We start from the raw sequence: 12,769 nt of genomic DNA on the forward strand, positions 1-12,769 counted from the left end.
CAGGTGTGAGCCAGCTCCCCCCAAATCCCCAGGCCTCCTTCACAGCTGACAGGGTCCCAGACACCCAAGAAAGCCTTCCCGTAGCACATATGGATAAACCCTTACTGCACACTCACTATGGCAGGAGCGATTCTAGGCACTTTACATGGAAGGCCTTATGTATTCTTTGAGCCACCCAATGAGCTATGCACTACTGTCACCTCCTCTTTATAGGCCAAGGAACAGGCTCAAGAGGCTAAAAAACCAAGCCACACAGTGGGGGAGTGCAAGAGCCGGGATCTGGGCCTGGGCCGTGGGCTCAGCTCTTCAGCCTCTACAGTCGCTCGGGGATTACCTCCACCTGTTTTTACATATCATCTATACTATTTACTTGATGCTTTTCTTTTCTTTTTTCTTTTTTTTGTCTTTTTCGTGACCGGCACTCAGCCAGTGACTGCACCAGCCATTCCTATATAGGATCCGAACCTGCAGCGGGAGCGTCGCTGCGCTCCCAGCGCTGCACTCTCCTGAGTGCGCCACAGGCTCGGCCCGTTACTTAATGCTTTTCTATCAACTTTTTATTTAAATTCATTTCTGCCATAAATTAAAAAACCTTATCACTAGCAAGTCTTCTAGCCTCGATCTGCTCCCTGAGGGTAGAACAACAACAAGCGGGCGTGGGGAAAGCTCCTCTGGGGTTCTGTCCTGGAGGTAACTGGGAGGAAGAGGAGAGCCCCACCCATGGATGTGCCCCCAGGGAAGACTTACACTGGTTCTCGAAGAGCAGCACCTGCATGCCATACAAGGAGAAGGACTGGCGGAAGCTGTACGTCACCGAGTTCTTCTTCTTCTGGAAGATCTTAGTGACCTGGGGGCAGCCAGAGACAGAGCTGAGCTTCAGCATCTGCAGTGGTGATGGTGCTTCCCGACTGAGGACCCGCTGGAGTTCACAGCTTGGGAAGCCTGGGGCAGGGACGAGCCTACTGGGATGGAAGGTGTGCCCTTTCATGCCAAGACTAGACACTGGATCTTGTCCCTGTGCATCCCTGATGCCATCCTGGCTGGCAACAAAGCCCTACAACCCAGCAGAGAGGTGGCAGGAGCCTTCTCACAGCTAGGTGAGGTGTACACACCTGAGGCCTGGTGCCCTAGAAGACAGGAATGGGCAGTCAGTTCTCAGCAGCACTGACCTCAGGAAGAGACCTTGGCTTCCCCTCTTGGGGACAGACCCTGAGCATGAAGCCATGCCTGGTCAATGCCTGCAGGGAACCTGGCCCCCGTAAACGTGATCCCTGCACCCCTGCCAGGCCCCCACCATGGGCCTTGGCTGCCAGCTGGTCTGCAGTAAGGGAAGGAACTTTCCAGGCTGGCAGCCAAAGGCTGGGCTGGAAGGGGCAGGGGGAGCTCATCTCTCTCCTGGCCTAGAACACACCAGGCACTGTGCAAGGATTTTCTGTCCAGGATCTCACTGGACCACTGTGACCCTCTGAGAGATTCATCTCACAGAAATGAGAACTGAGGCTCAGAGATCTGAAGTGACTTTCTCAAGGTCAGGGGCTCTTAATAAAAGAGTTGAACCTACAGTTTTAAATTTCGGCCTCATCAGTAAGAGCAACAGCTGGTCCCCGCATCCAATCAAGCACATGGGGATTGCGGATAGGGGCCTTTATCAAGAAAGCCCATGGCATGCAGGAGGAACAGAAATCCAAAGGACAAGTACCCCTTCTCTCTGCAGTGGGCATCTTTATCCCCACCTGGCAAGCATCTGTGCCACCTTCCTTCTGGCAAGAGCTCCTCGGTCTCCCTTGGAGGACCCCCCCCCCCCGTTACCTTCAGTCCATTAGTCTTGGGGGACTGGACTCTATGCCCAGCTCCAGGGGGTCAGGATTGTGACCCCAGTTTAACCAATCAGAAAGCCCTAGCCCTGCCTGGCCACAGAGACTGGCTAAGGGATGGGTATAGACAGCAACAAGGGTTGATCCTGAGACCTTTGCTCAGAGTCTCAGCAAGAGAATTCTACTGGTTGCTGAACAGACAGGGTTAGTTAGGCCTGGGGCTGCTGGGGCTCTCTGTCTTCCTGGGCAGAAGTGAGGAGACCACACAGAGGAAGAGCCCACACAGCTCAGAGGTTTACCTGCACAAAAAGGAGTCTTGCTGACTTTGTTGAAGGCTCTGGCAACAGCTGGGGCTGAAGCCAAAAATCTCCCTCTGGACTTTCACATGAGCCAGTAAAGTCCCATTTCCAAGTATATCAGTTTGAGTTAGATTCTGCCCATCCTGACAGAGAGATTGGGGGCTAACTCTTCCCCCACACATGTGCACATCCCCCACACGGAGACACCCAGCCAGATGGAGACCCAGGGCTAGAGCCTGCAACCCTCAGCCAGGATGCCCTGGGGTGAGCCACGTACCACCAGGAGGTCATTGAACAGGAAGATTTCTCGCTGGTGCAGTCCAAGCTTCTGGGGCTTATTTGGGTCTGGAACCTCGAAGAGCCGGCAGTAGCAGACCAGCCGACGATGGGGCAGAGAGAGTACCTGTGCAGGGGAGAGACGGTACTACCATCATGCCCATCCCCTTCCCTGGGTGCCCTGGTGGCCGCAGCAAAGAAGTCTAGCCCTCCATGCTGGAAACCCAGGCTTCGGGCCTCGAGTCCAAAACCATCTCCTCTTGCAAACAGTGCAGAGCAGAACATGTCTTTTGGCTCACAGCAATTGTCCCCACTCTGTCTTCAGGAGCTACTTAGCGCCCCACATCTCTGCTCTCCTGAAGTGATACAGGAAGTGCGCCTTCTGCTAGGACCTTTCCATTCTTTCAAGCAAGTACCAGAGTTCTTAAAACATCAGACTCCCGTGGGAACCCTCACCAGACAGAAAGTCACATTTTCTGAGTCCCCACAATGTGCCAGTCATACATGTAAACCTGTTAGTCCCCACAAAAAATTTTCCAGACAGTCTACCCTAGATGAGGAAACTGAGGTGCAGAGAGGTTGAGAAACTTCCCCTTAGTCACAAAACCAGGGAGCAGCAGAGCCAGGATCTGATTCCAGGTCCCAGGACTTTTTCCACTCTACCAGGCTGTCCCCTAAAAGATTTCCATGGTTTCGATGCCTCAAAGACCCTATCTAAAAGCCCGCCCTGGAACATGCCCACCACGGGTTCATGTGAATACCCCCCAACCTCGCCATAGCTCTTGAGGCCCCACACAACGTGGCCAGCATCCAGGGCCAAGGGGACCAACCATCAGTGGCACCCAGACTCATGCAGGAGATGGACGAGGTAGTGGAGAGACTAGATGCACTGGGATCTATGTGTGTGCAGACAGGGAGGGTCAGCTCTGCCCACCCCGGTGGTGGGCTGCCCAAGCTTAGTGCATCAGGGGCACAGACGAGGGGAGGGAAAATGTGGCCCCACCTGTGTGCTCGGGGAGCAGACCCGGGAAGGAGAGAGGATGGTGGGACTGCGGCTGGAGGCAGTTCCTTTGCTAAGGGAAGCTGGTGAAGGCAAAGGCGGTGGGAGGGTTTGGAAAGCTGATCTTTTCAGCAGGGTCTGCTTGGTAAGGGATCAGGACAGACCCACAAGGACATGCCGTGTGACTGCTAGGCCAGCTGTGGGCACATGTGCCCTGGGGCATGTGGGGCGTGCCGGGCAAAGCACAGGCGGTGACAGTGAGTGGGTCTGGGAGGGGGAGGAGGAGGGAGGGGAGAGCCAGGTGTGGGCTGCGAGAGACAGGAGCACGGAGCTGTATGGGGAGGAGGAAGGAAGGCAGGGAGGCCCTCAGGTACACACCAAGGTCATCTGTTCAGGCTCAGTGTCTCAGGGTATGGGCTCGGGCCACTTTTGGCCTGACAGCACAGCCCTCCCCATGGGGCTACAGTCTCAGGAACGGCAGAGATTTAAGGCTGGGGTAATTATGAAAATCACATTCCTTAGCACTCTGGCTCTGGGAGCCTGGGGACCTGGTGGAGTGAGTGAAGGACACACTGAGCCTCCCTGGGCAGCCGGGTGTCAGTGGAGGGTGAAAGCAGAGAGTACTCACACAGCCAAGCCCGTGATGCAGGGACCCAATCTGTGGAAAACAGACAAAAAGGGTATTAATGTTCCAAAAGATGCACCTGGGCCCAGTGGGAGCGATGCCCCATCAAAACGTACAAGTGCCCCTCCCCCTCACATGGCATCCCCCTTCTGCCCGGCCAGCCAGGATGCAGGGGAGCACCACCAAGGGGACCCTCCCTCACCAGAAGAGTGCTCTGAGGGGCTTCCTAGGTCACCAGGAAAGCCCACAGCGTTGGGGGCCCAGAGCTGAACCACCACCATGCAACAAATCCTAATAAACCTGACCCATGGGTTTACTAAGAGCCCCAGGTTCCCTTCAATGTAACCCACAGCATATGGCTGTTATTGCCCCAAATCACAGGAGCCACTTAGAGAAAGCCCAGGCCCTGAAATAATTCTCCAACCCGCCTGGAAGAGGCCAGGTTCCAAATGGCACCAGGGCCACTAGCTGAAGCTGGCGCAGGGGAGCCCACGAGGGTGGGAGCGAGAAGGCCTGGCAGGCAGCCCTTGGCAATGGCAGCCCGCCACGTACCGGCTTCTTCCCCACAATGAGCTTCTCCACCTTCTGCACCTGGGACACGTGGTCCTCATTGGTCTTCAGCTCCCGCTTACGGATCCGCTCGTAGATGCCGATCAGCATCTCCCGGGGAATGTCCTCACCATCATCCACACCTGGGCAGGGACAGCAGTTAGGTTAGCAGGCTGGGGTGGGCTTTGGTTGGCCGTGGCTCCATTCAGTCTCAGCCCCCAGGGTCACTGCTCATTTACAAGTTTCTAAACCAAATCAGGATAGCAAACCTTTCCCCAGTCCCTGAAAGGACCAAAAGACCTGCAGACCCACAGCTGTGGCACAGTTCCAGTCAATCGCTCATTTCCTTGGCGTCCTCCCACCAGGGGCAGGCCCAGCACATCCGACTGGGACTCGCAGGCTACTGAGGGGCCTGCCACCTTCTGAGCCTAGTTCAGAGGGCTTCATAAACACTACCTCGCTCCATCCTGACCCCAGCCCTGTGAAGCGGGCATAATCCTCCCCATCCCACAGACAACAGAGCCGAGGCTGGGGGGTGGGGAGTCCAGCTGTGCAGCTGGGGTTTGTGCACACCTGGAACCAAGTCCTAGGTTGGTCCCTTACTAGCTATGTGACTGGGTGAGTGACTGTCTCTCTGAGCTCAGTGTCCTCCTTTGTAAAACGGGTCTCCAGGAGCACCGGTGCCTTCACAGGCTGGTCACGAGAAGAGGGAAGCCCCAGGTGTGCCTGGCACAGCACCTGGCCAAGCACGGGCTCAGCGCACCTGTGCGGTGCCCATGCTGCAGTGGCTGCTGCCCTGTGCCACGTAAGTGGGGGCGGGTGCAAGCCTGGCGGCCCTCACCCAGAGCATGTTCCAGACCCTTCCTCCACACTACGCCGAGGAACTGTTGTGAGCAGAGACACTCAGCATCACTCACAAGAGAAACGCAAGCACCCTCAGCAGTAAGACCCACCCCAGGCCAGCCGAGGCATAGAGGCTGGTGGGACTCCTGCAGGCGCTGGCAGGAGGCAGGATGGCCCAACCCTGCAGTGGGCGATTTGGCAGTGCCTGTCAAAAAGATCAATTCTAACACCGTCTGTCCACCGAATGCATCTGGGGAACCTACCCCGTAGGAAATGAGACACACACAAGGTGATTTATGGCAGCATTGTTTCGAAACAGTAACCCATGTCCCCATTAACAGGGGACTGCTCCCGACTTGCCATACATGAGCATAACGGCTACTTACTAAGCACCTGCCAGAACAACAAGGAGGGCTCAGGTGAACCCACATAGGAAATTTCTCTCAGCTTTATTAAACGGAAAAAGCAAGGTGCAGAGCAGGAGGGGCCGGTCCTGTGCGTTTGTGCTTGCTTGAGCAGAAATGCAGGAGGTACATCAGCTACTAGGCAAGGGACCTTCGGGGACAGAGGTGTGACCTGTACAGCCAAGCACAGGGTAGGAGGGGAGCTCTGCTATGAACTTTTCAGTACTTTTTTAAAAAACAGACTTTATTTTTTAGAGTAGCGTAAGGAAAATGAAAACAAATGGTCTCTCTCAGCTGACTGTTCTGAATCCTGCCTGTCTGATGTAAATACATTAACTGTGCACTGGTTCAGTGCACAGATAATCAGGTGTTCCCCGGTTATCTGACTTAAGTATAAAGGACAAACGATTCTGATCCACAGGGCCCCTGGGACGCCTCCGGGAGGCCACTGGAGGGCTGCTGCTGCTGTGGAGGCTGGGGCTGAGCTCGCGTCTGAATAAAGCCATGTCAACCTTGCCATTGGCTCCCAGGATCTTTCCAATTACCTAGCTTGCGACCTGCATATGAGGGGTCTGTGACCAAGTCTGCACAGGACAGGTTTGAAGGGTCTGTGACTCAGCCCGACAAGTAGTTTTGGGTTCACAGCAAAATTAAGCAGAAGGTAGACAGAGTTCCCATATACTCCCTGCCTCCCAACACACAGCCTCCTCCACTATCAACACCCCCCTCCTCCCAGAGTGGCACATTTCTTACAATGGATGAGCCTACACTGACATGTCGTCATCACCCAAAGTCCACAGTCTACATTAGGGGTCACTCTTGGTTGTACATCCTGTGGGTTTGACAAATCTATAATACACAGTAGTTTCACCAACTGTAGGAAAGTGATGATAAATGGTCAGAGTCCCTCGGGAGTTCAGAGTCTTGCTGAGCATTTGATGTAAATATGCATGTGCATCCAGGTGTTCCTGGGTTGTCTGACTCACACCCAGGTGTCCTGGGTTATCAGACTTAAGTATAAAGGATGAGTGGCTCTGATCCCCAGTGTCCCCTGCCCCCGGGGGGGCTGCCACCGCCATTGCTGAGGAAGCTGAGGACTGAGCTCGCTTTAGAATGAACCTGTCGTCTACCTAACGGCTCCCAGGATCTTTCCCAAGTACCTAGCATGGACCAGCATTTGAGGGATCTGGTGACCCAGTCTGTACAACAGGTTTGAAGGACCTGTGGACCCGGGCTCTAGCAATATAAATGGCTATGTCAGCAGGATTCCGACAGTTGCCCTTGCCAGACAATTAGCGTAACTACACACCAGCCTAAAGAATGTCTGTGCTCTGCCTACTCATACCTCCCTCCCCTTAACCCTTTGCAACTACTGATCTTTCTACTGTTGCCATAGTTTTGCTTTTTCAAGAGCATTATACACGGTATTTGGAAGCATGCAGTACACAGCCTTTTCCCACTGGCTTCCTTCACTCAGTAACATGCATTTAAGCTTCTCATGTCTTTTCACGGCTTGATAATTAATTTCTTTTTAACACTAATATTCCATTGTCTGGATGTACCACAGTTTGTTTATTCAGTCACCCGCTGAAGTGACTGAATAAAACTTGGTGGCTTCCAAGTTTTGACAATTATGAATAAAGCTGCTATGAACATGTGTGCAGGTTTTTGTGTGCACCCAGGTTTTCAATTCATTTGGGTAAATACCAAGGAGTGCAATTGCTGGATCGTATTACTTTTTGGTTTTGGAACTATGTGAAGACAATACCCATTCAAAAAATAAATTGAAGAATTTAAAAGTAAGTTTCAATGAAAGGGAGATAGTCCTTGTCTGTCTTCCATGCTGGTAAGCTCCACCCTCATGGCGCAGGTGCTCTCCTGCTGCTGGACCCACTGGGCGAACTGGAGCAAGTGATTCCGGAGAAATGTGTGCAAGGCAGTGGGGGTGGGGTTCCTCTAAAGAGAACAAGCTGGATGTGAACTATGCACAGAATGCCAGCTGGACTTTGGGAGATCAGGGCCCTGTCCCACCCCTGTCATTCACTTGCTGTGTGAGCCTGGGTAAGTCCCTTCCTTCTCTGAGCCTCAGTTACCCCTTCTGAAGCACAGGAAGATGAGACGGGACACCCCTGAGTACCTGGCTTGATAAAAGGTCATTTGGTGGGAACAGCCCAGGCTTGGGAGACAGAACCTGCAGCTCACCTTTGGATCAGGGTGTTCAGGCCTTGCCCTGGAAATGGATATGATAATGTCACCCCATCCCCCAGGTGTGGGACAACTGGGTGCAATGATGGATACAAACCACGAAGCCACTGCCATGAGTCTGACTCAGTAGCCCTGTCCTTCCCCGAGCTTTCTGTCTTATAGGTCAATCATTTCTGGTTCCTCCTTTTATTCCTTACACAGGAGAGACCCAGATTATAGGCGTGAGGTTCTAAAGTCAGGAAAAAAAATCCCTACAGAGGCCTTTGATCTCCCCCTGGGTTGCCAACAGCAGGCTGCACACAGCTGGCTTCCTGCCAGTGACAGGGGGGCCACATGCATCTGGGGTTATATGCGATTCTGTGAACACCAGAATTAGGCTTGGCCCAGCAAGGAGAGAGGCTCAGGGATCAGGGCAGGACAGGCTGGGGCGGACGGCAAGGAGGTAGATGCTGGACTCTCAGCTCTGGCTCTGATGTGCTGGTGTAGGCGTGCATCCACTGCACATCAGTGTCTATTTACCACCCTGTGCTCTCTCTTGGACATATGATTTGCCATTAATGAGTTCCTAGGCTCCTTGTCTTCTCAGGACCTATACACTTGAGTTACCTTGGGGCCTGCAACACCCCACAGAGGGCCACACGCTGTGAGTGCTTAGAGCAGGGAATGGTGCCCATGAGTCTGTGAACTCTAAGCCATACCCCAGCCCGCCCCTGCCTGCCCTCTCGGGTCTTGAGGCCAAGCTCAGGAGCCATCTCCTGGTGGCTTCTCTGCTCTCTGGGGAAACATCTGGGGGTTCCATCAGCCGTCTTGCTACGGCGGCGCCCACCACCAGGGGGCGGGCAAGAACGCCTTAAAACCCCAGCAGGAGCCGCCAGGCAAGGAGCTGGAGATAGTTGGAGGGAGAGTCATCCTGCCCAAGGAGAGGGATGACAAAGCCAGAGTCTAACAAATATCAAGAATAGTTAATGACTTAAAAACGGTTCAACAAGTCCATAAAGTAGACTTAATTCAGATCACCTCCTCTTTCCTTTCTAAAATATGACACTGTTTCTAAAGAGACCTCAGTCCACTTCCTTTAAACCCACCCTCAGCTCTCACAGCCATGTTTCCCAAGGAGAGGAGCACAATCCCTTTTCTTCTTCCTTGTAGGGACTCGGGTAGAAAAGGTACATGCCTCAGTGGACGCAGACCCACCTGGGAGATGGTCCTCACCTTTCAGTCCTTTTCCTGTCTCCTGATCACCCCAGAAGGCCTGGCTTCCCGCTGGCAGAGGCACCAACACCTCTGGCACATGCCCACCTCCCAAATGTGGCAGACAGGCCTGGCCCAGCACCGCCGCAGAAGCCGCATCTGCCTGGGACTGGGCAGAATTACTTCCTTTCCACTGGAGTTATTTGTATCATCACTACCTTCCCTGGGTGGCAAATGCTACGGGTTTTCCATTCACACTGATAAGGTTTGATAAGGCTCCCTTTAACAATACATACATACAAAAAGGCAAGTCAGTTCCTTCCTTTAAAAACAAGCTAAGAGCACTTCCTCCCCAGGAGCGAGGTTCCTGTACACCTGAGTCCCGCGCATGCTGTGCTGTCTGCGCCACACTGTGCGCATCGCTAAGACACGCTCAGCACTTTCTGGTCATCCATGCTGTGCTCCCCGAAGGCTCGTCTGTGCCAGAGCCCCACTCCTCAGCTGGAGGCTCTGTCCATGCGCCCCACGGCCCCCACACCCCTGCGAGTGTCTGACCCAGATGGAAGCTAGAGCGAGCCTGTGGGATAGCTGCACATATGAGCCCAGTGACCCCGGGGACAGCTCACCTCGGAGGTTCTTGACGAAGTCCTCTAGCTTCATCTTACGCTCAGGCTTGACGTTGGGGCTGTACATGTCTGTGTTGAGCAGGATGATGGCAAAGGCCAGGATGAAAATGGTGTCTGGGTTCCGGAACTGTCTCACCACTCCGGGGTTGCAGATGCAGTACCGCTGGCTGGGGGCCGGGGAGAGGCAGGAGGGTCAGGGCCACCACGCTGGAAGGGAGACTCCCCCTCACTAGTACCCAGCCCTGGCACCAACCAGGGGTGGCTGGTTACCTCCCTCTGAGCCTCAGCTGCTGCCTCTGGTAAGCGGGGATGACATCTGTCTCGTGGAGAGTTGGCCCTGACCACCATTCGCCCTTCCTCCTTCAGTTGGGGTCCCTCCTCCCTTTTATTTGGGCTGGGCACACGGCTGCCCGGGGGAGGACTGCATTTCCCAGCTCCCCAGGAGCGGCCGCAGGACCACGTTCAGCCAATGGGATGTGAGCAGATGTGATGTGGGCACCTGCAAGGCTGTGCCCCTCTTCCCCCTACCTGGAGTGGGGACATCACTGGAGTATGGAGCCTGCCAGCTGGGATCTTGAGGTGAAAGAACACAGCCTCCTCCATGATGGCTCAGTGGAAAATGCACTTCTGCCTTGTTTCAGCCATGGCCACCATGGGACCTCGGTCACAAAGTCTGAACCGACAGCCTAGCTAACCCCCTGCCTCACCGGGTCATCCCACTGACTGTTCCCACTGCTGTCTCTACCCTCAGGGTCCCCCTCCACGGGTGATCTCGTAGAGAGGCAGGTGAGAGGGATGGAGACAGGGCAGAGGAACCGGCAGAGAACCATGACTGTGCTGGCAGGGGCTGCCGCTCAGTCTTCCCCATCCTCGGGACCCAGCTTAGCGCTGCTCCTCCAGGAAGCTATCCTGGAAGGAAGTGGCTGAAGGCTGCCTGTCCTCCTAGGGCCCTGGAGTCCCTGTCCTGCATTCTCACTCCTCCTGGCCCCACCTGGTGCTGAGCCCAGAGGGCTGAGTCAGCAGCTGACCTGTATCTCCCATGCCCAGCACCAAGCACAGAGGCTCCCGCACAGTCAGTCTGCATGCAGTCCCAGATGAATGACTGCACAGAGGTGGCCACCCGGACTGTGGGTCCCTACCATGCCAGGCACTGGGCTAAGTGTGCTTACACATCTCCGGTCATTTCATCCTTCCACCCTCTGCAGGGTACCTGCTATTGTTATCCCCACTTCGCAGATGAGAAAGTGAGGCACAGAGAGGTTATGTGACCAGTACGAGGTAACACAGCTGGTAAGTGGGGGAATCGGTGGCTGAACCAGCCATCTGTCCACACGGCTTGCACTCTGAGGGTCTGTGAGAGAACAACCACTCCCTGTGAGTGAACCCATGAGCAGACAGACAGCTGATGAGGACCTGGAGGGAGATCAGCGCTCAGGATCCTGATGTGAACAGTCAAATCCTAGCAGTTGTGATCTTAACCTCTTTCAAATTCAGTGTCCGCATATGCAAAATTAGAATAATAAGTCCTGTCCCCTCCAGCCCCCCATGAGCGCAGTGCCTGGAACACAGAAGGGCCACTTCGATTACCCCCAAAGCAGTGTTCACAGACCCTGATCCTGCCTAGGTGGAGAGGATGAAGGCAGATTCAGGCCCCCCGATCTGCCCACAGGCCTCTGGGCCAGGAATATCCTACTCCGCTGACATGGCCTCCAGCCCACCCTGCACGGGGCCCAACCTGAATGCCTCGATGAGCCGTTCCACCTTCTGAGCCTCCCCCTGCACGCGGATGTGTGCCTGGAACTTCCTGAGGGCCTCGTCCAGCTCCATGGCAGAGAAGTCCATCTCGTCCACCACGCAACTGGAACACAGACAGACAGCCCCGTGTAAGCACATCGGCCATGGGGGTGACACAGCCCGGCCCTCTGCCTGCCCATCAGGTGACTGAGCATGAGCCTCAGGAGTGTGGGGCATCAGAAAGGTCAGCACCCTGAGAGCCCATGGAGACAGGTTGCCTCTTGGCAGGAAGGGTCCTCGCCTGGCTTTCTCCAACTGCCAAGAGTCCTTCAGGATACACCAAAGGGATTCTCAGGCTTCTGGAGGATCCATGAATCCCCTGAATCTGTAGCGAGTAGTTTTCCACCGAGGAGGCCAAAGTGCATGGCTGTCTCCCTCAGAGACTTTCCTGCAGGGGCAAACGTTTCTATACATGGCGGCTATACCGCATGCTGGGGGCATGACTCAGTCTCCTCTCATCCTGCCAGGGGGCACAGAGGGCTTTCCGTGCAGTGGCTTTGCTTGAGCAGAGGGTAGGGGGTGGTGGGCTGGGTATGGCAGGTGCTTTTCCAGGGGCGTGTGGGAGGGGCAAGGCCACCCCCATCTGTGGGATGGAGCTTGGAGAGGTAGCTGGTGAAGGGTTTCTGACTGGCCACATTCTTCTCCCAGCCCCTCCCCCAGCACACCTTGTAGTCCCTCCGTTAATGACCCCTGTCCAGAGAAGGTGGGGTCTGCACCAGGAACCCCAAGGGCAGAGGCATTTCCCACCAGAAGGCTTGGGTATCCGGCTTATCTCTGTAATAAAGCTAAGATCACTCCAGTCAGGCAGCACAGGCTTCAGCCTCTGAGGGTCTAATCCCCACTCCCAAGGCCATCCTCCACTGGGGCAATGGGCTCCAGCCTGAGCTGGGTTGTCCCCACCCTTCTCTGAGCACTCAAGGCCCCTCCAAGGCTGCAGAGACTGAGGAAAGGGGGCAGGCAGAGGGCACCTAAAGATTTGCTAACCAGCATGAGTAGCTGCCCTTAAGGGTGCCTGGGGTGGTGGGCTGGGGGGAGTCTCGCTACTTCCTGAGGCAACTGCTATTTTCTGATCAGAGAACAATGCACGGATTTCCTATGCACCAGAAACCAGCCTGGAGGGGACAGTGGGGGGTAGCACAGGAG

General features: G+C 55.0%; 1 protein-coding gene across 4 annotated transcripts in view; it reads right to left on the minus strand.

Annotated features, from left to right (window-relative positions):
- IQSEC1 (IQ motif and Sec7 domain ArfGEF 1) overlaps positions 1 to 12,769 on the minus strand; it is a 71,830-nt gene that overhangs the window by 13,443 nt on the left and 45,618 nt on the right. For all 4 annotated transcript variants that reach the window (XM_063113705.1, XM_063113703.1, XM_063113704.1 and 1 more), the window contains 6 exons: positions 11,568 to 11,690; positions 9,833 to 9,999; positions 4,567 to 4,706; positions 4,018 to 4,047; positions 2,391 to 2,516; positions 748 to 847 (listed from right to left, as the gene is read on the minus strand). In XM_063113705.1, coding sequence (XP_062969775.1) covers positions 748 to 847; positions 2,391 to 2,516; positions 4,018 to 4,047; positions 4,567 to 4,706; positions 9,833 to 9,999; positions 11,568 to 11,690 — 686 coding nt within the window. The remainder of the gene's footprint in view (positions 1 to 747; positions 848 to 2,390; positions 2,517 to 4,017; positions 4,048 to 4,566; positions 4,707 to 9,832; positions 10,000 to 11,567; positions 11,691 to 12,769) is intronic.

The sequence above is a fragment of the Cynocephalus volans genome, chromosome 11 (genome assembly GCF_027409185.1).
Source record: "Cynocephalus volans isolate mCynVol1 chromosome 11, mCynVol1.pri, whole genome shotgun sequence".
Taxonomy (NCBI): domain Eukaryota; kingdom Metazoa; phylum Chordata; class Mammalia; order Dermoptera; family Cynocephalidae; genus Cynocephalus; species Cynocephalus volans.